This window comes from Grampus griseus, assembly GCF_964374135.1.
Source record: "Grampus griseus genome assembly, chromosome: 5".
Taxonomy (NCBI): Eukaryota; Metazoa; Chordata; class Mammalia; order Artiodactyla; family Delphinidae; genus Grampus; species Grampus griseus.
Window position 1 is genome coordinate 60,683,975 of NC_138998.1, and position 23,788 is coordinate 60,707,762.

The 23,788-nt window shown below is 40.5% G+C and overlaps 1 protein-coding gene across 2 annotated transcripts in view; it reads right to left on the reverse strand.

The window, feature by feature from the left end:
* The window catches only part of PARL (presenilin associated rhomboid like), a 64,837-nt gene extending 51,223 nt beyond the window's left edge, over window positions 1-13,614 (reverse strand). The window contains exons 1-4 of one of the 2 annotated variants that reach the window (XM_082654556.1): window positions 13,474-13,614; window positions 4,066-4,261; window positions 3,454-3,594; window positions 1,080-1,128 (exon numbers count right to left, since the gene is read on the reverse strand). In XM_082654556.1, the coding sequence (XP_082510682.1) occupies window positions 1,080-1,128; window positions 3,454-3,594; window positions 4,066-4,261; window positions 13,474-13,598 (511 nt within the window). In that variant the 5' untranslated portion in view covers window positions 13,599-13,614. Of the gene's footprint in view, window positions 1-1,023; window positions 1,129-3,453; window positions 3,595-4,065; window positions 4,262-13,473 lie in introns of those variants that run through there. The other variant, XM_082654557.1, reaches the window with a different exon arrangement.
* Between the last annotated feature and the right edge of the window lie 10,174 nt (window positions 13,615-23,788).

Genomic DNA, 23,788 nt, shown 5'->3' on the forward strand with positions numbered 1-23,788 from the left:
ATGCCTTTACTGTGTGCCAGGTATGTGCTAGGAGCTATAGCAAAATGAATCTCATCACTGTCCTCAAAGATGATACATGTACAATTATATAAGGCAGGCTGTGTTATAAGTGGTTAAAAAGTGCAATGAGTTCAGAAAAAAAGCACTTCCTGCAGGAAGCAATGTCTAAACCATAAGCTTGAAGACAGGATCAGGTTCCACCAAGGAGAGAGAAAAATTAAACCTTCCAGACAGTCTGAATGAAGAAACATAAGCACCTTTTCTCCACTTAAGTAGGTACAGAAAATTAAGAGTACCATTAAGTCTAACCATATTTAAGGAAAAGCAGTATTTTGCTATTTCTCTAGGAAGATTTTTTTCCCTATCTGCACAATTGTTAAAGAACTTACAAATCCATTTCCCCAAATTTCTCAAAATAACCAAGTCCATAATATATTGCACAAGTGTTACCTTGAAGAGCCATATCTGTCTTCCATAAAAATTTAAAAAAACAAATTATCATGGTGATATACATGTCATGCTTACATTTAAAGAGGATTTTATAAACAGCATGGTATAGAAAAGAGAAAACCGGCTTTAGGATGAGACAGACCTGGGTTTTGAAACTCAGCTCTTACTTACTAGCAGTGTGACCTTCGAAAAGTTCCTTCTCTGAAAGCCAGTTTCCTTATCTGTAAAAAGGGAGATAACTACCCTGTAAGCAACCCTGTGAGGTACAGAGAGAATATGTATAAAGCATGCTGCATAAAGAAGGTACTTAATCAATGTCCCCTTTAGTTACTTTAATGGGAAAGTAATAATTACTCATAACCTATTTCACAAGCTAGGATTTTACAACAAAGATAGATCATTTGATCAATATCATACTAGATCAAAATTAGAAAATAACTGACCCAGAGCCTCATGTATACCTTTATGCCACACTATTTTCAAACCATTACATTAGCCTGAAGGTACAGAAACTCTGTCTTCTAAACCACTGATGAGCATGGTACAAAAGCCATTGACTATGACATACTGTACCTTTTGGTCTGATTTCTCTTCCCTTGAATGGCTAAAACGTGTAAGCTAACACAAACCTGTCACAGTCCGCTGGCCATCACTTAGGTTATTCCACCACTTGTTAATCTAAAACAGAAGAAAAATTGCATATCACCGTATGGTAAATAATTTCAGGCTATGTAAATGAAAAGCAAGAAAGAAAATCCTTTGTGCATAAATGAAAGAGTCCTCATCTATAAAAATCTCTACTGAACAACAGACATAACAAATATGTGATAGAGTGGAAAACACAGGTGTTTTATAGTCAGACAGCCTGCATTCTCTACACAAAGCCACTGATAAGCTCTGTGACCTCAAATAACTTCTAAACTTCAGTTTCCTGATACATAAAATGGAGACAGTAACAGATATATAGCAATACCACTGTGAGGAATATCAATAACATAAAGTACCTAGCACACTATCAAGTGATTGTTCACCAAGACCCAATCTAGTTTTAAAATTCTAACCAAGAATATTTTCTACTAAAATTGCCTTTTTTTTTAAAGGTATAATACTAGATTGAGGTTTAGAAAAAGACAGAATCATAATCTTTTAGGGACACACCTTGAAATTTTATAGATGATATATGCCTAGAATTTGCTTTATAGTAATCAGTGGTGGGGAAGGAAGGGAAAGAAAGGGAACCAGATGAAACAAAGTTGGCTATGTGTCAATAATTGTTGACATTGGATGATAGGGGTTCATTATACTATTCTCTTCACTCTTTTTACTTTACCTTTGAAATTTTCCATGATTAAAGTTTTTTAATTAAAAAAAACTATGTTCTAACTATGAAACTGAACCAGACTTTGTATACTAATACAGAAAGAAACCTAAGGTAAAGAAAAAAAGTTACAGATCAACATATATTTGATTCATGCACAACAATGATTCCATTTTTGTAATTCAGTTGACCTTTGAACAGCAGGGGTTTGAACTGCACTGGACTTATATGCAGATTTTTTTCAATAAATATGTACTACAATATACTACACCATTCGCAGTTGGTGGAATCCACAGATGTGGGACCGCTGTTACAGAGGTCCAACTATAAAGTTACAGGCACGTGTGCCACTGCGTGGAGGGTCAGCTCTCCAACCCCTGAGTTGTTCAAGGTCAACAACAATTTAAATGTGTGTGAACTCTCAGACCTTACTCACTGCATATGTAGTAGTGCGGCACGGGTTCCCAGGACTTTCACTTCCCATGATATATTTATGTGTTATTTCAATTTTCTTTAACATGGATTTTATATTTTATCTCTTATCATTTAACTACTTTAAACAAATCCATCTTTGGATGAAGATTATGTATATTGCATGTGTCATTTTCACCATTCCAAGGAACAATTTGGGTATCAAAACTTTATAGTGCAGAAGCCTGTAGCTTTCAAGGGATCCAGGACTGTGGAATAGGTCAGTGTTACTATCTTCTCAAACATATTGTACTGAATAAAAACCACTGCTCATTACTGCAGGTTTTACCTGCAAATATTACATCCATTGTTTTTCTGACATAAAGCCTGTCTAGAACTGGTAGGGCTCATGCTTCTTGTGTCTATGGGGAAACAAGGAGGAATGAATCCTTCTCCCTACTTAGAGGAACCTTCAACTATCATTAGGAAAAAGAAAACCCAAGGCTGCTCTCTCACTAGCCAGGATATAAGAAGTTCCTAGGAAGGAGAAAACTGAAGAGGATATCACACTCTCTCCAAACTGGAAGAGCAGTGTGTCATAAAAAAATACGGAGGTGCTTGAAAAATAAATGGACCTGGATCCACAAATTAGCCTATGGTCTCTGCTCAATAAGTACTGGCAAATGAAATAAAATATACACTTTATCTAAAAGGCAACATTTTAAGAAAATCAGTTAGGTAGAAGGAAGGCCATCAACTTGCATATGAAATAATGAAAAGTTCTAAAAGCTCTATATTTGTACCCTTTTCTTGCATCTTGATCCCCTGAGCACAGTTAGAAAAAACATCAACAGTGGTTATTTATCAGAGATATATAAACATCATGTCACTGAGAAGCTTTTTAAAACCCACATAGTATCTCTACCCCTCAAGCATAAAACTCCCTGTGATTCTAATATGTACTCTAAAAGTAAAACAGTGGCCCTTAGTAGAGCTGGAAGAGGCTCCAAAACATTAATTTTTAACAACTATCTGTGGTGATTCTTGATATGTGGGTAGAGGGACAAACTTCTTGGAACACTGTTAAGTACAACGTTGCCAGACATACGAAACATTGATACTTACTACAATGAAATGACTCTAAAGAAGAATATTAACTGCAATGACTTCACATCTACTGATCTAATGTTGCCATTAACTAAAAACACTTCATAAATAACCAGACTTCAAAAACTGATCAACTAGAACAAAAAAAATGCCATGTTTATCTTTACCTCCTTTCTGAAGTCTCCTTCCTTCTGTGGTCTTATGCTATCCAACCAATCAGCTTTTATACCATCAAAATAACTCTGCACCCTGGATTTCAGTGATTCATATTGCCAAATGGCAGCTGATCCAAATGCACAGCCTGTAAACTATATAAAATAAATATATTACAAAAGAAAAATTTTTTTAAACAGATCTATACGTAGTTCCAAGGATGATATTTCATTTTCATTGCTTTTTATAAACATAAGGAACATCTGGCCCACTGAAACTTACTAGGTGAAAAGAACACTTAATTGTTTCCCATTTTATTAACGTTACAGTACCCTGGGGCCTGTTTACAGTTAGAACTTTTCCAATAAAATTCAAAATATCAACTCAGTATCACTTGCATTGTTATACCAAATAAGAGGCCCATGAGTTTCTTCTCCAGGGCTTACATAAATGACCCATACTCTAACAGCAATTATTAAATTCATGTTCTATTGTAATCATGACCCCAGATCCTTTTGATCTCACTCCACTTGTCTTTAAGGGAGCCCAAATAGGACAAGTAGTATTGATACTTTAACACTACACCTGCAGCAAGGTAGGTAACTCCTAGTGACGTGAGCTCTTACCCCAACAGTAAAAAACAAAGGCTTTACAAGAGTCCTTATAGGATAAGGAGAAGGATAAAAGGCTGTTTCTTCTACAGGAGGAATCAAAGCACTTCTCTTGTATGCTTCACTACTTGTTCCTGTGTCTGATCTTCGAGGTTCAACCTTCCTGGGTGCTTTTCTGAATCCACATTTTTGCTGAATAAAAACATTAAACCTATAGGGGAAAATAACAGATTAGAAACAGAGCTGCAGGGACGTGGGTTCGATCCTTGATTGGGGAACTAAGATCCCGCATGCCTCGGGACAACTAAGCCCACGCGCCACAACTACTGAGATCACGCACCTCAATGAGAGAGCCTGCGTGCCGCAAACTACAGAGCCCTTGTGCTCTGGAGCCCGCGCAACACAACTATAGAGCCCATGCACCCTGGAGCCCGCGCACCACAACTAGAGACAGAAAACCCTCACACCGCAACTAGTAAGAAGCCTGAGCGCAGCAACAGAGACCGAGTGTGGTAATTAAAGATCCTGTGTGCCTCAACGAAGATCCCGTGTGCTGCAACTAAGGCCCGATGCAGCCAAAAAAAATAAGGAAAATAAATAGGAAGGAAGGAAAGAAGGAAGGAAGGAGGGAAGGAAGGAAGAAACAGAGCTGCATCTTGCAAACATCAACCTCTACGAGCCTCCCCAACTGACGTGCATCATCACCATTTCAGTTTATTCTCACTATGCAGCCCCAAAGCCACCAAGACTCCTACTCCCAGGTAGGATTCAGTCAAAACAATGAACTGTGCCCTTCTGAAAAAGGAGAGACATAAACTACAGCAGCTTTACAGGGCATCTGTTTGCGCCGTTACTGTGTATCAATCAACAGAATAATTTGTATCCATCCCCCACACAGTCTGCAATCCTGTAAAAAGCTGGAGAACTACAAGTTGTGGTTTGAATTAGCACAGAATAGCTTTATTTTTTTTGAAGTTTGGCCAAACATTTAAATCAAATAATGATTTTCCTTTTATAAGTACTAACCATTACAAATTGGCAGATTTTCCCCACCTTGCCCCCTATTTACTTCACTACCAGTTTGGGGGACACCCAACTAGATGTTCTATAAAGGGTTTTCTTGTTTGAGTCCTTATAGCTTGACCTCCTCAAAACATCTGACACTACTGATCACACCTGTCAGCGCCTGTAAGGTTGCACTCCCTGCTCTTCACACGTGCTTTCCTAACGGCTTCCCCCTTTCTCCTATCTCATAAAGACAGATATACTTAAAGGCTCTAACAGTTCCTTTACACATTCTCCATTCAAACTGAACCCATATAAATTTGTGAAGCATTTTTTTCTTTTGTAAAATGGTAATTTCCCCCAGGTAGACCATGTAGAGGCCCCTTCCTGTTTGTTCTCATTGTACTCTAATCCTACTATATCCTTCAGACTCATAGAACTCCTGTCTGCCAGTCAGACAGGTCTTCTCACCTTTGTAACGTGGGCCTTGAAACACTTTGGTTGAATAAAAGAAAAAGTTCATTTCTGTGGCCCGGATGACTTCTAAGCAAGTAAATGATTCAAATATATGTCTCTAGTCCCAGCCTCAATTTTCTTGTCTTGTATTTCCAACTATATACTGAATAATTCTACTTGGATATGCTCCCTATTACTTTAAAATCAATATATTCAGAAGGGAATTCATCCCCTTCTACAAGCTCCATTTTCTGACTTCTTTATTCTTTCAGTGGGCCCACAGTTATCTTAATCACTAAGATTAAAAATCTAGAAGTCATTATGGAGTTCTCTCTGCTTAATTCTTACCATCTAATTTAAAACCAAATCTGTCAAATATTTTTTTCACTCCTAATCTAGTCCCGTACCCCATGCCTAAACAACAGCAACAGCTGACTTAAGTTCAAACATTTTAACATGTTGCATGTTCTTCTTTCCTCATATCACTCTTCCACAAACATTGAACACTTCCTCAAATGCCCTCTTAGAGGGCCAACATTCTCTCCCTAATTCCCACACAATCCCTTAGTTCATCCCTTTTGGCCTGGAATACTCTACCATTTCCTAACAGATCTCACTGCTTCTAATACTGCCTTACTCCAACTCATCCTCCACATTTTATTAGGCACAAATATATTATCATTCCCCTGCTTTAAATCTCACAGTAAATTTTTCATCACCCCACCAAATTGAGCAATGCTACTCCTTTGTTGCGGTACTTACTTCCCTTTAACTTTTTCGTGCCCTTCAAAATTCAGTTCATTTATTTCCTCCTCCAGGAAGCCTTCCTAAACTCTCGCAGGCTGGGTGTCTCCTCTGTACTCCTAGAGTTCTAAAGCATCCTGTATGTACTCTTATACTTGTCTCATTTATTGCCTGTACCATAACTAGATTATCACTTCTGTATTCATTTTATCTCCACCACCAAGGCCAGTTCCTAATAAAGAAAGGGTCAATAATTATGTTAGAAGAAAGAAGGGGTCAAGAATGATTATTGGTTTTATTCTGAATAACTGAAAGGAAGGTGGTGCTACTCACTAAGACAAGGAAAATCAGAGGCACCAAAATAGGAAACTGGAAAATGAGAGATGAATAATTCCATCTTGGGCACTGTTTAAAATGCCTGCAATCACATCAGCTCAGTTCTAACAGGTAAAAATTGGAACTTAAATTTCCATCAACAGGGGAAAGGATGAACTGTGTAATATTCATACAATGGAATACAGTGGTCCCTCAGTATCCACGGGAGACTGGTTCTAGGACTCCCTGCGGATACCAAATTCGGGATGCTGAAATCCCTTATATAAAATGACATAATACAGTGACATTCCCCATCCACAGTTGTTTGAATACATGGATGAGGAACCTGGAGATACAGAGGGCCAACTGTATCACTCAGTGAAAAACTACTGATCACACATCACGGATGAATCTCAAAAACACTGCTGAGTAAAAGAAGTCAAACACAAAAGAGCACATAATGTGTGTGATTCCATTAATGCATATCAAGCTAAAGAACAGGCAAAAATAATTTGTGGTGACCAAAATCAATAGTGGTGGACTTCCCTGGTGGTATAGTGGTTAAGAATCCACCTGCCAATGAAGGGGACACGGGTTCGAGCCCTGGTCCAGGAAGATTCCATATGCTGTGGAGCAACTAGGCCCATGCGCCACAACTACTGGGCCCACGTTCTAGAGCCCATAAGCCACAACTACTGAGCCCTCATCCACAAATACTGAAGCCCGCGCACCCAGAGCCCGTGCTCTGCAACAAGAGAAGTCACCTCAATGAGAAGCCCATGCATCACAACGAAGAGTAGCCCCTGCTCGCTGCAACTAGAGAAAGCCTGCGCACAGCAATGAAGACCCAACACAGCCAAAAATAAATAAATAAATAATTTTTTTAAAAAATTAATAGTGGTTGCGTAAAGTGGGACTTGATTGGAAAGGGGCAAGAGGGAACTTGATGGAATGATGGGCAGTATCTTTATTTTTAGGTGATGGTTGCACAGGTGTATACATTTGTCAGAACTAATGGGCTGTATGCGTTAATACTTATATGTTTTACTACATGTAAATTATATTGCAATGAAGTATTTTTAGCATTGGTAGAACACCCAGGTGATGTCTAGCAGGCATTTGGAAACACGAAACTCAGAAAAATGGTATAGCTACTATTACCATTACTCACCTAAAATGCTCTGTCTTCAACACTAAGTCTACGCCACAGTTCAACTTCTCAGACATCACATGGTGAGGATGGGTGATGATGATAAAGTAATTCACCTTAAAACTTCTAGTAATTTAGAATTTGTACTAACAAATAAGTGCTACTTCTTTCAACAAAATCTATTTCGGAAAGCAGTACACTTAGTCAAACAATGCCAATGCTGCTCTGAATGGCTCTGAACTTCAGAACCTGTTCCCAGTCTTATGAATATCCTATAGCAAGTAACTGTTGAATGGCTAATTGCAAATCTATTTCTAGTTCTTGTTCTGTTGCCTGCTTTTTCTGCAGAGCCTAGGAAAGATAAATATCTTCACTTTACCAGTCTCTCCTATGGCTAGGGATGGCCATGTTACAGAGTTCTGACAAAATGAGACTTAACTGTTTAGAAACCTCTTGAAAAGGTTTTGCTTATCTGATAAAATTGGAGGTATCACTAATGTCACATCCCTCCCACTTCTTTTTGCCTTGAAAAAGGACGCAATTTCCTAGAGATGAGGCAGTCATCTTGAATGCCCAGAGAAAGGCCAAGGGCTTCAGAAACTAACCTTAACATTTTTTGAGCCACTGAGCAAAGACAATAGCCACCTACCTCCAATCATTTTATGCTAAATACTCCTCTCGTTTCTTTAAGCAACAATTAACTTATAGCCAAATGCATTCCTAACTGATAACAGCTTTAAAAGTGGCAGATGTTAATCCTTTGCAATTGGATTTGATTTTTATTAAATATTCCGAAGTAATTTAGAGCTAGGTCTAGTAAATAAATTACAAGTAACACCACTTTGGGCCAAAAACCCCAAAGATGTGACATAAAGTAATAGGAATATGTTTCCTTTAAATGTTTCCCTGTAAATGGTTACAAATTGTAACCCAGGGCCTCCCTGGTGGCAGCAGTGGTTAAGAATCCATCTGCCAATGCAGGGGGACACGGGTTCGAGCCCTGGTCCGGGAAGATCTCACATGCCATGGAGCAACTAAGCCCATGTGCCACAACTACTGAGCCTGCGCTCTAGAGCCGGGGAGCCATAACTACTGAGCCTGTGAGCCACAACTAGTGAAGCCCATGTGCCCAGAGACCGTGCTCCGCAACGAGAAGCCACCGCAATGAGAAGCCCGCACACCACCATGAAGCAGCCCCCGCTTGCTGCAACTAGAGAAAGCCTGCGCACAGCAACGAAGACCCAACGCAGCCAAAAATAAATAAGTTAAAAAAAAATCGTAACCCAATGTTGTTGGTTTCTGGTATTCTTTTTTTTTTTTGGTCACGTCTCGTGACTTACAAGATCTCAGCTCCCCAACCAAGATTGAACCTGGGTCACGGCAGTGAGAACCCAGAATCCCAACCAGTAGGCCACATTTTCTTCCTTTTAGACCAAGAAATATGAAGGATGAGATTTCTTTATATCTCCAACAGCTTAATACTCCAGGATATGTACTCAATCAGTTCTTCTACAGCTCATCAACTCATTTACAATTCTGAAGCACAATACTTGAAAAGGAATACAAATACACCAGGTTGGGAATCTGGATTTGACGCAAAGCCAGACCTTTTGCCTAGAATAATATTTACCTTGAGAATCTCAACAGAAGTTAAGTGTGGGACTGAGGACACCAAGAACAAATTGGCCCCAGATGCAGTTCAGATGCAAAATACATGTTAGGAATACATACACTGGGAATTAGAGTTGGACATACAGAACTTGTTGGATAGAATTAAGTACTATGACTTGGCTCACTGAACACCTATTCCTTTCACCTATGGTACATTCACATGCTGCAGGGACTGGAAAGCTAAGAACTATTTCCCAGGTATCCTTTTGGTTAGTATTCGAGATGTGATCAGGGCCTGTTAATCAGATACATCAGCACAACACCTGAAGTCAGAACTGAGTTGAGTGAGAGGCAGCACACGAGGCATGACTTCTGCTAGTGAAAATAACGGTGGAGACAGCATAGTTCTTACTTTGGTTAGCAGAACCTGATCTGGTAGCAGCTTCCTCAGTTGTCTCATTTATTATTGCTTAAAAGAGTTGTTTAAAAGAAAAAGAATATCTGACAGTGACCTACGTGGCCCTATTTTCTATCGAGCCATTTACAAAATATGTTTGGCAAACCCTGTCCTGAACTGCTCGTTCATGAACCACTTTGAACAGCAGGAGCTAGAATCTAATCCCTCATCCTTCCAACAACATTTCTACTTAAATTACAATGGTTATCTACAGGTTAATCCTATCTGACTAGAATTTTAAAATTAGGATTTGTAACCAAAGTATTCCAATACAAAAGTTTCACTAGGACTGACAGTGAGCTTTTTTGGCTCAATCCTAGCATCCGCACCTAAGGGTACCCTGGAATTTCCAGCCACTTGGTTTGGGGAGGCACACCAAGCTCCTGACTGGCTTAAGCGAACCTACACGTCCCACATCCCTGGCAACTTTAAGGAATTCAAAGATGAACATGCATCCCAAGTTAGGCCAATCCAGTCCAGTGAAATTCAAATTTCAAGATTTTGTTTGTAATACTGGGGAAGAGAATCTTTTCTGCTGGACTTGAACCTACAAGTATATAGCCCCAAGAGCTGCTGACAGCCATCTTACAACAAGGAGATAGCATACTGAGAGCATAAAGCCAACGTTTAGGAAGCAGAGCCAAGCCATGGAGGAAAATGGAGTCCTGGTGACAATCTGAAACACGATCTTGCCTCACCCAGAAGCCAGGCTCACCTCTGGACTTTTTAACGGTATAAACCAATAAATTCCCCTAATTATTAAGGTCAGCTAGAGCTGGGTTTTCTGTTGGTACAAGGATGCTTTTAGATGTAATAAGTACTTCATCACACATTATATGACAAGGTACGTTCTCTGTCCTTAGTGAGCTTTTTACATTTCTTAGAAGTAAAACCAACCAGGAAAAGTGTAATAAATGTCTCCAACTGCAAATGTTTGATATCATATTTAAAGGCCTAGGTTCTTAAGCTCTAACCATTCATATGGGTAGGTAATATGGAAAAATAAATGACCTGAAATAAGTCTGGAAAACAAAGGAAGCAACACAATAAAATGCATGGGGGTGGGATGGGAGGAAAGAGTCACAAAAGGTATATACCAACTCATGAGGACAGGCCTGCCTTTTTGCTCTGTGCTTTGGTCCTTCTGCCAATAACTAGTGATTTGTGAAAGCAATGTAACGTGCTCAAAGTGGGAAGATCTTATGAATGCTTGAGTTACCACTAACCACACAATTGTTATGGTTCCATTTTTTAATATCATCCCGTAACTTTTAAATTGAAAAGTCATGTCTATATATCTGTTGCCTTAGTGGTAAGATAACACGATCTAGTGAATTGTTTTCAACAGTGTGAGGATAAAGACAATGCCACTTAGATATAGTACAAGTCAGCACTAATGTCTATGTTACTATAGATTTGTGTGAATAAACTGAGTAGAAGTGGCCTATTGTGCAAATGGAGACAAGACGTGTCCAAGCACACACACAACAGACTCATCCCACTTAAAAGAAAATAGTTGTATTTAGGGGAAGGGGCATAAACTCTTGCATGCCACAATTATTTTCTTAAAACTCACCTTGAGTTAATACATGGTGAATTAAACAGGGAAAATAATTGAATATACCTGATTTACTAATTTGTCAGGTATTTAACCTAAAGATATCTTAAGATTGTTATCCTAATCTAAAAGATTTAAGCTCCGTGTAAGTGCTACAATCAACTATTTTCTTCTCTTAGCTAGTTCTATACAACTGACAAATTACGCAGGCTTCTTTCAGACCTAAACCATTTTTCAGCAGTGCTGCCAACAGTTTGATCATGGTAAAGTTTCTGAAAACCCTAAGTGAAATAGTCTCTTTTTTCTGTAAAGAGCCAGACAATAAACATTTTAGTCTTTGTGAAGAACAATTTAAAACTCTGCGGCATAGTGTTTTGTTTTGCAACCCTTTAAAGACATAGAAACCATTCTTGGCTGGTGGGCTGCCTTGGGCCTGCTATTGTTTGCAGAAATTTTGAGGAATATCACCACCTGTAGTTCTTGTAAGACGAAAACAATGCAAATTCTCAGCCACACTTCAGGCCCATTACATCAAAATCACAAGGACTGAGCCCAGACCTCTGCTTTTTAACCGTATCCATGACTTCATTCCTCCACATACTAATTTTAGAACCACTAGAAGTGAAAGCAGACCTAATAAAGTTATATACAAGGAAACTCATGCTTTCTAGAGGAAAGTAGACATATATTCTATTATATTTCAGGCTTACCTACAATCTCTTGTAATGCACATTTTTCAGTGTCACCACAAAAAATGTCAATTTCAAACTCTGCATATAAATGACAAACTAAAAAATTGTGATGCTAATCTTCAACATCACATGTTTTTTTTTTAAATGGCCTCATTAACCAAGTTAGTTCTTTTCCTTTCCCTTCCTAACACGTATCTTGAATATTTAACACCTGTTGCCTCCTAATAACTGTATTCACTTTTCCTCCCCCTCAAACCATGCAATTTCGACTGGGATTTGGAGTAAAGTGGAAATGGAATCAGGACCACTGAAATCAACCACCACCTCCACCTGACCTCATTCTCCATCTCCTCAGGAGTTTAAGATTAGTGCCTGAGGCTCCATGTTCCAGTGTATCATGAAGTTAAGGTACAATATAAGCCAGTTTTCCACAAATTTCTGATCCTACACACATGCAGTGCTTGTTTAGAACTGCAGGTTCTTTCACTCCCCGCCCCCCAGCACCAGGCAAGATGACAGGAAGGACTGGGATAGGGCCTGGGAAATAGTCTAAAAACACTCCAGGTGATTTTAAACTTAAGGATGGCTCCACCATGTTGGAGCCTCAATTATTTACCACTGGCTAATCCCCATGTTGATAAACACTTCATGTTCCTTGCTACTATCAGTCAGGTGGATTCCAGGCACACATCTAACCAAGTCAGAAACTGGCAGAGCTGAAATTCTGTTAAAGAACAGGAAAAAATTTCAGAGCCAAACACACGTCAGAATATTAGTTCAGGGATTTCTCTCTTCTCTCAATTTAGAGTTGAATTACTCTAATGCAAAAGCAGCAAATACTGATAGACCGTACTCTTCATACAGCTTTTACTCGGGAAAAACTGACTTTTCTTTCCAAGTCATGTAGAAACCAAATACTCCACTTCCCAATTTCTTTAACAGAAAAGCCTCTCCTACAACTCTGCAAGAGGCAAAGTGATGCGCTCCTCTGACTCCGCCTTCCCTTACAGAGTTCTCTAAACGATAAAGAAGGTAATTTGTAGTAAAACAAAGGTTTTATAAAGACTGACAGAATAAAATCTCAGCCCTGCCATTCTACCAGCGGTGTTAACTCTTGCTCGCAGGATTATGAGGCGTGGTGCGCAATCAGCCCTCACAGATTACTTTTCCCGTCCCTCCGGATGGGAAAGGGGCCACCGCGGGCTCACGGAGAGTTGGGCCGGGGCTGGTCACTGTGCACTCGGGCAGGGTGGCGCGGCAAGAAGCGAGGACTGGACGCAGGCGAGGGGTAAAGGGGGAGGGAGAGAGGAGGGGCTGGTGAAGAGAGAGGGTGAGCCGGGGGCAGCATAAGAGAACCGCACGGCCTCTGCCCCTCAGGATGCGCTGCCGGAGCCGAGGGCACGAGAGGCGAGAAGCCCCGAGACGCGACCATTACCTGCGCCCGAGCAGCCGCGGCTGACCCAGGGCTGCAGTGAGCTCCTCGCAGCTGCGGCCGCCCGCCGGCGGAGCCCACGCCTGACCACAGCCCCAGCCTCTCTGCGCCAAGCCTCGCCACGCCATCTTCCCAACCTCTGCCCCACCATGGCCCGACCTTACCAAACCCTGCCCGGAACCACTTCCGGGGCGAAAGGAAGAACCATAGAGTGCCATGGGGCAGCCTAGCGCGCCCCCGTGCGGCCGATCCCAGGCCGGACCAACCTGAGGGAGAGGGACCCGCCGGTCGGCAGCAGTCCGGTCGGCAGCAGTTCTCCCGGCAGTGCCCAACCTCGACCTGGGAGGGGCGTGCGAAAGCGGCCAGGCCTCCACCCTACTGACCCACAGGAAAAAGAGGGGGAAAAACGAATTTATTGAATGATGCCATGTACCTTTACCTAAGTTACTGCATTTAATCCTCGCAAAACTCTTAAGATAGATGTTATTACTGCTTTTTTTTTTTTTTACCGTGGTTCTGAGGCCCAGAGAGAAGTGAGTGGAGGAACCAATATTGCAACCCAAGTTTTCTTAAATTACTACTCTTTTTTCTGCCCACCATTTCACGTTATGATACACTGAAGAGGATGTGCCTTTAACAAAAAGTCCAAGCGTGACATGAAAATCTAGATTCTAGATAAAATTCAAACTTCATGTTCAGCCCTTGCCTACCCGTCAGCTTTATTTCCTGCCACTCCATCCCTCCCTCTGACCCTAGCTGCAGTCATACTGAAACATACGCAGTTTGTTTCTTTTTTTTTTTTTTTTTTGCGGTACGCGGGGCTCTCACCTCTGCGGCCTCTCCCGCTGCAGAGCACAGGCCCCGCAAGCTCAGCGACCATGGCTCACGGGCCCAGCCGCTCCGCGGCATGTGGGATCTTCCTGGACCGGGGCACGACCCCGTGTCTCCTGCATCGGCAGGCGGACCCCCAACCACCGCGCCACCAGGGAAGACCCCGCAGTTTCTGAAAGGCACTACTTTTCCAGTCCCTACTTCTTCCGAGTTCATATACCATCCTCACTGCCTGAAACGCCTTTCCCTTCTCTGCCTACTAACAAATTTGTCCTCCAGACCAACTTGAATCGTCACCTCCTCTAGGAAGCTGTAGGAAAAAGTTTTCCTCCAACCTCTTAGGGTCCCTGGCCAGGTCTGAAAGGTAGTGACAAAGACATTAACAGGAGAAAAGCACACAAAGTTTATTGATTTTTTACATGTACATGGGAGTCTCCGAAAGAAAATGAAGACCAGAAGAAGTGACCAGAGCAGGAAGTTTTTATACCTTTTCTACAAAGAAACAATTTGTGAAGAATTGACAAGACAATGAGGCTTGGACTAGGAGTAGTCCAACTAGGGCTTATCTTCCTTAAGTAGGAAGATGAGAGTTAGGTTTACAAAGCTTGTTTGCAGATTACACCAGTGTCTCTTGTTGAACAATAATATTAATAATTAGTATTCATAATAATATCGCAGCTGCAAAGACCCTTTATTTAGGGCCTCAAGAACTGCAATTCAGAGACACAGATTAGGGTAAAACCAAGAGTGTTCCGGGGAAGAGAAGGAATCAGGGGCTTATAAAGGCAAAAGCCACAAGGTTGTTCAAGAATTAGAGGGTTCCCTGGTGGCCTAGCGTTTAGGATTCTGGGCTTTTACTTCCATGGCCTGGGTTCAATCCCTGGTCAGGGAACTGATATCCCACAAGCCACACGGCCAAAAAAAAGAATTATGTTGGACTCTCAGGCAATCCCTTAGGGCAATATTCCTTAAGGGACAGGCTCTCACTAGTTATTCTAGGGTAAGGGTCAAATAAGTAGGTAGGCTGTCATGAGCTAATTTTAGGGTGAGTTGAATAATTATCTTGAGTTTCTGGAACACTGGATAGATATTCTGGATGCCGGTGTTAAGACAATAAGTGGTCAAAAGGTCAGATTCCATCCAGGCTGAGATGTGCATAAGTCACACTTCCTCAATGATCTCCCAGCTGTATTTTAGAGGGCTGTATTTTAGAGGGCTCTACACTGGATAGATATTCTGGATGCCGGTGTTAAGACAATAAGTGGTCAAAAGGTCAGATTCCATCCAGGCTGAGATGTGCATAAGTCACACTTCCTCAATGATCTCCCAGCTGTATTTTAGCAACACCAACTCCATTTTGAGTTTACTTTTACACTGGTCTCTAGTCTTTGGGCTGATGTCTGTCTCCATGAAAGGAAACATTTATTTCCTGCCTTTAGAAAGAAAAGGGGGAGCTTTTTCCACATTTACTGCTTCTTGATTGCCTTCAGCTCAAAATAACTTTTATGTCAGAGTCATACTTGGCGGTGACATTTTGGTTCCCTTTAAGGCTTTCCTCTTAGACCTTCACGCTGATTTAGATGACCTTCATCTGTGTTTTAATACTGCTTTATGCATATCAGTATAATAACACCACATTCATTCCATAAATACTTATTAAACACCTACAGTATGCCCAGCAATGTACTAGATCTGGGATATATTTTAGAAGACACTATCTCTGTCCTCACAGAGATCCTACTCTACAGGGGAAGAAGGGACCAAGTAAATAAACAGGGAATTATAATACATTGGAAGAAGTGCTATGGTCAGAGAAGCAGAAGGCTCTCTGGGGGTTTGGAGGAGGGGGGAAATAATGCTGTCAAGGGATAAGGAACGGGAGGCAGGGGAGAAGGCTTCCCAGAGAAACTGATGGTAGTTACCAGGAAAAGAGAAGGGATGAAATGTTCTAGGTAGAGAAAGTAGCATTTGTGATGTCTTCCAGGGCATGACTTCTTTGAGAAACTAAAATAAATTAACTTTGGCTCTGTCATAGGTGTCAACTATGAGATTTGATTTTACCCTATTTGCAAGCTAATTAGTTTAGATGGTGGCAGAAAACAGGAGACTCCCGGGTCAGAAAGAAAAGACTTTATTACCCACAGCACAACAAGCATCATGTGCATCGTGTTTGCAGGGGCTCCCCTTGTTCTGCAAGTCCTACAGGGCCAGGTGAATGCTGAACATGCAGTGGTTTTGCATCTCAACTGAAGAACACTGAGCTTGGGGTATCTACCATTTTAATAGCATTAAGAAAGAAACAACAAGGCCAAAATGGAGTCACCTGTGCTAAGCCCCACATCAGGAAAACAAGACTTAATACGTAACCTAATTGCATTTTCAGCCTCTCCCAGGAATGTGTCCTTTAACCAGTCAATCTGGAATTACCTGGTCAGCACTAGTCGGGTAATCTGCCTGATAGACCCACAGCTTCCCCCAAATGAAGGTGACCTTGCCTGAAACAATCCACTCTTTTGCTAGAAGCTTTCTTTTTCCTCCCCCTTCTGCCTATAATAAGCTTCCATTTCGGACGGGTCCTGAGAGCTCCTTTCTAAGTGCTAAGATGGGATACTGTCCAATTCATGAATCATTAAATGAAGATCTAATTGAGATCTTCAAATTTACTCAGCCGAACAAAAGTGGTAAGCAAGCAAACAACCTTGAGATAAAGGCATTTTCTTCCAGAGCAAAGGGGCATATTTGCTTATAGCCTTGCATCTTAGTCTACTTGGGCTGCCATAAGAAAATACAATAGTCTGGGTGGGTTAAACAACAGAAACTTCTCTCACACAGTTCTGGAGGCTGGAAATTTGAGATCAAGGCACTAGCGTGGTCGAGTTCTGGTGAGAGTTCTCTTCCTGGTTGCAGATGGCTGACTTACTGCTTTGCCTTCACATGGCAGAGAGAGACAGCAAGCTCCCTGGTGTCTCTTCTTTTAAGGGCACTAATCCCATCATGGAGGCCCTACCTCATGACCTCATCTACACCTAATTATCTCCCAAAGTCCCCATCTCCAAATACCATCACACTGGGGATTAGAGCCTTGACATACAAATTTTAGGGGGGGTCACAATTCGGTCCATAACACCTTGGAAGATAGAGATTAGTATCACTTGACAGAGCAAGGGCATGCTTACTGCCCATTATAGAAGTTTCCAGTTCCCTAAACTCAGCATTCCTCTCCTATAATGCAACCCACTCAGTGTGCAGGTGTCATTTAGCCTTCATTGCATTGTCCCGTGGGAATTGGAACCCAGGGAATCAACACAAAAATGTTGATATTCTGGCTAATGCTATTGCTCTAATAAGTTGTACTTCATCTTTGACCCAAGATTCTGTGTTTTCTACCAGCATCCATAAAACTGTGTCAGGCTAACTTGTTCAGAGCCCTCACAGTCCTTGATAGGGATATGTGAATTTGTCATTTCCTAGGGGGAGCTTCTCTAGCTGCTAACAAGAATTTGGGTGTGGTCATACGGTTGATGGCTAAAGAGGAAGGAAGCTGGAAGTCACTAAAGATGAGGCAGCCTAGAAACTGAGAGTCCTGGATGTTGACTGGGCTACTCACATTAACTTGGTGTCACCAGGATGACAGCAGGACTTGGAGAGGAATCCTGAGGCTTCAGTGAAAGAGAAGCAGTGACCAGAAGATTAATAGTGCTGATGAATGGCTAGAAATAGAGGATAGAGTGTCAACAGAGGATAAATACAAGCTCCAGGTGATCTGTGGACAAGTGATCTGAAAGAATCATTAGGGCATGAGGAGGATGTGGTCCACCTCCAGAACCCAAGGATTCTGAGGTGGGGATGTGCTGGATATTCTCTTCTTGCTCCTCCAGATCACTCTTGTATCCTGCTCCAGGCCCCTCAAGACTAACCTTTATGGACCAGATCAATGGGCTCCCCTGCCCTCTGGCTTTCAGCTGGACTCAGCCAATTGCAGGCACCAACAGGAGATTGGAGCATGGGAGGAGAAAGGCACTTACTCCATCCACTCTCTTCCTCCTTGATCCACACGGGTTGGCCTCTGTGTTCTGTTATTTAAGCTCTCCTCATTGCTTTGAGTGAGGCTGCTATTTCTGGTGAGAACCTGAACTGACAGAGGAAGAACAAGCAGCCTCAACTCAAAGTCTGCGGCAGAAGCAGGGTCCTCACGGGACAGCCAGGAGTCAGGATGAGTGGAAAGGATCTATGGAGGTGTGCTGACTATAATCCAGGCACAGGAGTATTTATTATTATTTGCCATTTATTGTGCACTTAGTATGTACCAGGTACTGTGATGGGTATTTTGCATACATTGTCATATTTAATTTAATCTTAATATCAACCAAATGAGTTAGCATTATTATCTCCACTTTGCAGGTGAGAAAACTGAGGCTATTGATAATCTGACACTTTGACTCATTTCTATGAATTCAGATAACTTCTACCTTGTCATTTTGATGATTAAATGACTTTGTATGTGTCAGGTGGCCAGGTGCACATTGTTGAAACTCAACATATAGTAGCGAGACAGCAGAAGCAAGAACTACAATCCTGCAGCCTGTGGAACAAAAACCACATTCACAGAAAGATAGACAAGAGGAAAAGGCAAAGGGCTATGTACCAGAAGAAGGAACAAGACAAAACCCCAGAAAAACAACTAAATGAAGTGGAGATAGGCAACCTTCCAGAAAAAGAATTCAGAATAATGATAGTGAAGATGATACAGGACATCAGAAAAAGAATGGAGGCAAAGATTGAGAAGATGCAAGAAATGTTTAACAAAGACCTAGAAGAATTAAAGAACAAACAAACAGAGATGAACAATACAATAACTGAAATGAAAAATACACTAGAAGGACGCAATAGCAGAGTAACTGAAGCAGAACGGATTAGTGACCTGGAAGACAGAATGGTAGAATTCACTGCCATGGAACAGAATAAAGAAAAAAGAATGAAAAGAAATGAAGACAGCCTAAGAGACCTCTGGGACAACATTAAATGCAACAACATTCACATTATAGGGGTCCCAGAAGGAGAAGAGAGAGAGAAAGGACCCGAGAAAATATTTGAAGAGATTATAGTCGAAAACTTCCCTAACATGGGAAAGGAAATAGCCACCCAAGTCCAGGAAGCACAGAGAGTCCCAGGCAGGATAAACCCAAGGAGAAACACGCTGAGACACATAGTAATCAAACTGACAAAAATTAAAGACAAAGAAAAATTATTGAAAAAATTATTGAAAGCAACAATTTGTTATAACATACAAGGGAACTCCCATAAGGTTAACAGCTGATTTCTCAGCAGACACTCTACAAACCAGAAGGGAGTGGCATGATATATTTAAAGTGATGAAAGGGAAGAACCTTCAACCAAGATTACTCTACCCGGCAAGCAGCTCATTCAGATTCAACGGAGAAATCCAAAGCTTTACAGACAGGCAAAAGCTAAGAGAATTCACCACCACCAAACCAGCTCTACAACAAATGCTAAAGGAAAGTCTCTAAGTGAGAAACACAAGAGAAGAAAAGGAACTACAAAAACAAACCCATAGGGCTTCCCTGGTGGTGCAGTGGTTGAGAGTCCGCCTGCCGATGCAGGGGACACAGGTTCGTGCCCCGGTCTGGGAAGATCCCACATGCCGCGGAGCAGCTGGGCCCGTGAGCCATGGCTGCTGAGCCTGCGCGTCCGGAGCCTGTGCTCCACGACGGGAGAGGCCACAGCAGTGAGAGGCCCTTGTACTGCCAAAAATAATAATAATAATAAATAAATAAATAAAATAAAGAATGTTACAAGAGACAAGGAAGGACACTACATAATGATCAAGGGATCACTCCAAGAAGAAGATATAACAATTATAAATATTTATGCACCTAACATAAGAGCACCTCAATACATAAGGCAACTGCTAACAGCTATAAAAGAGGAAATCGACAGTAACACAATAATAGTGGGGGACTTTAACACCTCACTTACACCAATGGACAGATCATCCAAACAGAAAATTAATAAGGAAACATAAGCTTTAAATGACACAATAGACCAGATAGATTTAATTGATATTTATAGGACATTCCATCCCAAAACAGCAGATTACACTTTCTTCTCAAGTGCACACAGAACATTCTCCAGGATAGATCACATCTTGGGTCACAAATCAAACCTCAGTAAATTTAAGAAAACTGAAATCATATCAAGCATCTTTTCTGACCATAATGCTATGAGATTAGAAATAAATTACAGGGAAAAAAACACGAACACATGGAGGCTAAACAATACATTACTAAATAACCAAGAGATCACTGAAGAAATCAAAGAGGAAATCAAAAAATACCTAGAGACAAATACCTAGAGACAAATTATAAAAAATACCTAGAGACAAATTACAAAAAGCAGTTCTAAGAAGGAAGTTTATAGCAATACAAGCTTACCTCAAGAAACAAAAAAATCTCAAATAAACAATCTAACCTTACACCTAAAGGAATTAGAGAAAGAAGAATAAACAAAAGCCAAAGTTAGCAGAAGGAAAGAAATCATATAGACCAGAGCAGAAATAAATGAAATAGAAACAAAGAAAACAATAGCAAAGATCAATAAAACTAAAAGCTGGTTCTTTGAGAAGATAAAATTGAGAAACCATTAGCCAGACTCATCAAGAAAAAGAGGGAGAGGACTCAAATCAATAAAATTAGAAGTGAAAAAGGAGAAGTTACAACAGACACCGCAGAAATATAAAGCATCCTAAGAGACTACTACAAGCAACTCTATGCCAATAAAATGGACAACCTGGAAGAAATGGACAAATTTTTAGAAAGGTATAACCTTCCAAGACTGAACCAGGAAGAAATAGAAAATATGAACAGACCAATCACAAGTAATGAAATTGAAACTGTGATTAAAAGTCTTCCAAAAAACGAAAGTCCAGGACCAGATGTCTTTACAGGCGAATTCTATCAAACATTTAGAGAAGAGGTAACACCCATCTTCTCAAACTCTTCCAAAAAATCGCAGAGGAAGGAACACTCTCAAACCCATTCTATGAGGCCACGATCACCCTGATACCAAAACCAGATAAAGATACTACAAAAAAAGAAAATTACAGACCAATATCACTCATGAATATAGATGCAAAAATCCTCAACAAAATACTAGCAAACAGAATCCAACAACACATTAAAAGGATCATACACCATGATCAAGTGGGATTTATCCCAGGGATGCAAGGATTCTTCAATGTATGCAAATCAATCCATGTGATACACCATAGTAACAAATTGAAGAAGAAAAACCACATGATCATCTCAATAGATGCAGAGAAAGCTTTTGACAAAATTCAACACCGATTTATGATAAAAACTCTCCAGAAAGTGGGCACAGAGGGAAGCTACCTCAGCATAATAAAGGCCATATACGACAAACCCACAGAAAACATCATTCTCAATGGTGAAAAACTGAAAGCATTTCCTCTAAGATCAGGAACAAGACAAGGATGTCCACTCTCACCACTGTTATTCAACATAGTTTTGGAAGTCCTAGCCACGGAATCAGAGAAGAAAAAGAAATAAAAGGAATACAAATCGGAAGAGAAGAAGTAAAGCTGTCACTGTTTGCAGATGAGAATCCTAAAGTTGCCATCAGAAAACTACTAGAGCTAATCAATGAATTTGGTAAAGTTGCAGGATACAAAATTAATGCACAGAAATCTCTTGCATTCCTATACACTAATGATGAAAAATCTGAAAGAGAAATCCATTTACCACTGCAACAAAAAGAATAAAATACCTAGGAATAAACCTACCTAGAGAGACAAAAACTTGTATACAGAAAACTATAAGACACTGATGAAAGAAATTAAAGATGATACAAACAGATGGAGAGATATACCATGTTCTTGGATTGGAAGAATCAACATTGTGAAAATGACTCTACTACCCAAAGCAATCTACACATTCAATGCAATCCCTATCAAATTACCAATGGCATTTTTCACAGAACTAGAACAAAAAATCTTAAAATTTGTATGGAGACACAAAAGACCCCGAATAACCAAAGCAGTCTTGAGGGAAAAAAACAGAGCTGGAGGAATCAGCCTCTCTGACTTCAGACTATACTACAAAGCTACAGTAATCAAGACAATATGGTACTGGCACAAAAACAGAAATATAGATCAATGGAACAGGATAGAAAGCCCAGAGATAAACCCACGCACCTATGGTCAACTAATCTATGACAAAGGTGGCAAGGATATACAATGGAGAAAAGACAGCCTCTTCAATAGTGGTGCTGGGAAAACTGGAAAGCTACATGTAAAAGAATGAAATTAGAACACTCCCTAACACCATACACAAAAACAAACTCAAAATGGCTTAGAGACCTAAATGTAAGACTGGACACTATAAAAATCTCAGAGGAAAGCATAGGAAGAACACTCTTTGACATAAATCACAGTAAGATCTTTCTTGATCCACCTCCTAGAGTAATGGAAATAAAACCAAAAATAAACAAATGGGACCTAATGACACTTAAAAGCTTTTGCACAGCAAAGGAAACTACAAACAAGATGAAAAGACAACCCTCAGAATGGGAGAAAATATTTGCAAACGAATCAATGGACAAAGGATTAATCTCCAAAATATATAAACAGCTCTTGCAGGTCAATATTAAAAAAACAAACAACCCAATCTAAAAATGGGCAGAAGACCTAAATAGACATTTCTCCAAAGAAGACACACAGATGGCCAAGAAGCACATGAAAAGCTGCTCAACATCACTAATTATTAGAGAAATGCAAATTAAAACTACAATGAAGTATCACCTCACACCAGTTAGAATGGGCATCATCAGAAAATCTACAAACAAATGCTGGAGAGGGTGTTGAGAAAAGGGAACCCTCTTGCACTGTTGGTGGGAATGTAAATTGATACAGCCAATATGGAGAACAGATGGAGGTTCCTTAAAAAACTAAAAATAGAACTACCATATGACCCAGCAATCCCACTACTGGGCATATACCCAGAGAAAATCATAATTCAAAAAGACACATGCACCCCAATGTTCATTGCAGCACTATTTACAATAGCCAGGTCATGGAAGCAACCTAAATGCCCATTGACAGGCAAATGGGTAAAGAAGACGTGGTACATATATACAATGGAATGTTACTCAGCTATAAAATTGAACGAAGTTGGGTCATTTGTAGAGACATGGATGGATTTAGAGACTGTCATACAGAGTGAAGTAAGTCAGAAAGAGAAAAACAAATATCGTATATTAACACATATATGTGGAACCTAGAAAAATGGTAAAGATGAACTGGTTTGCAGGGCAGAAATAGAGACACAGATGTAGAGAACAAACGTATGGACACCAAGGGGGGAAAGTGGGGGGTGGTGGTGTGATGAGTTGGGCGATTGGGATTGACATGTATACACTGAAGTGTATAAAATTGATGACTAATAAAACCTGT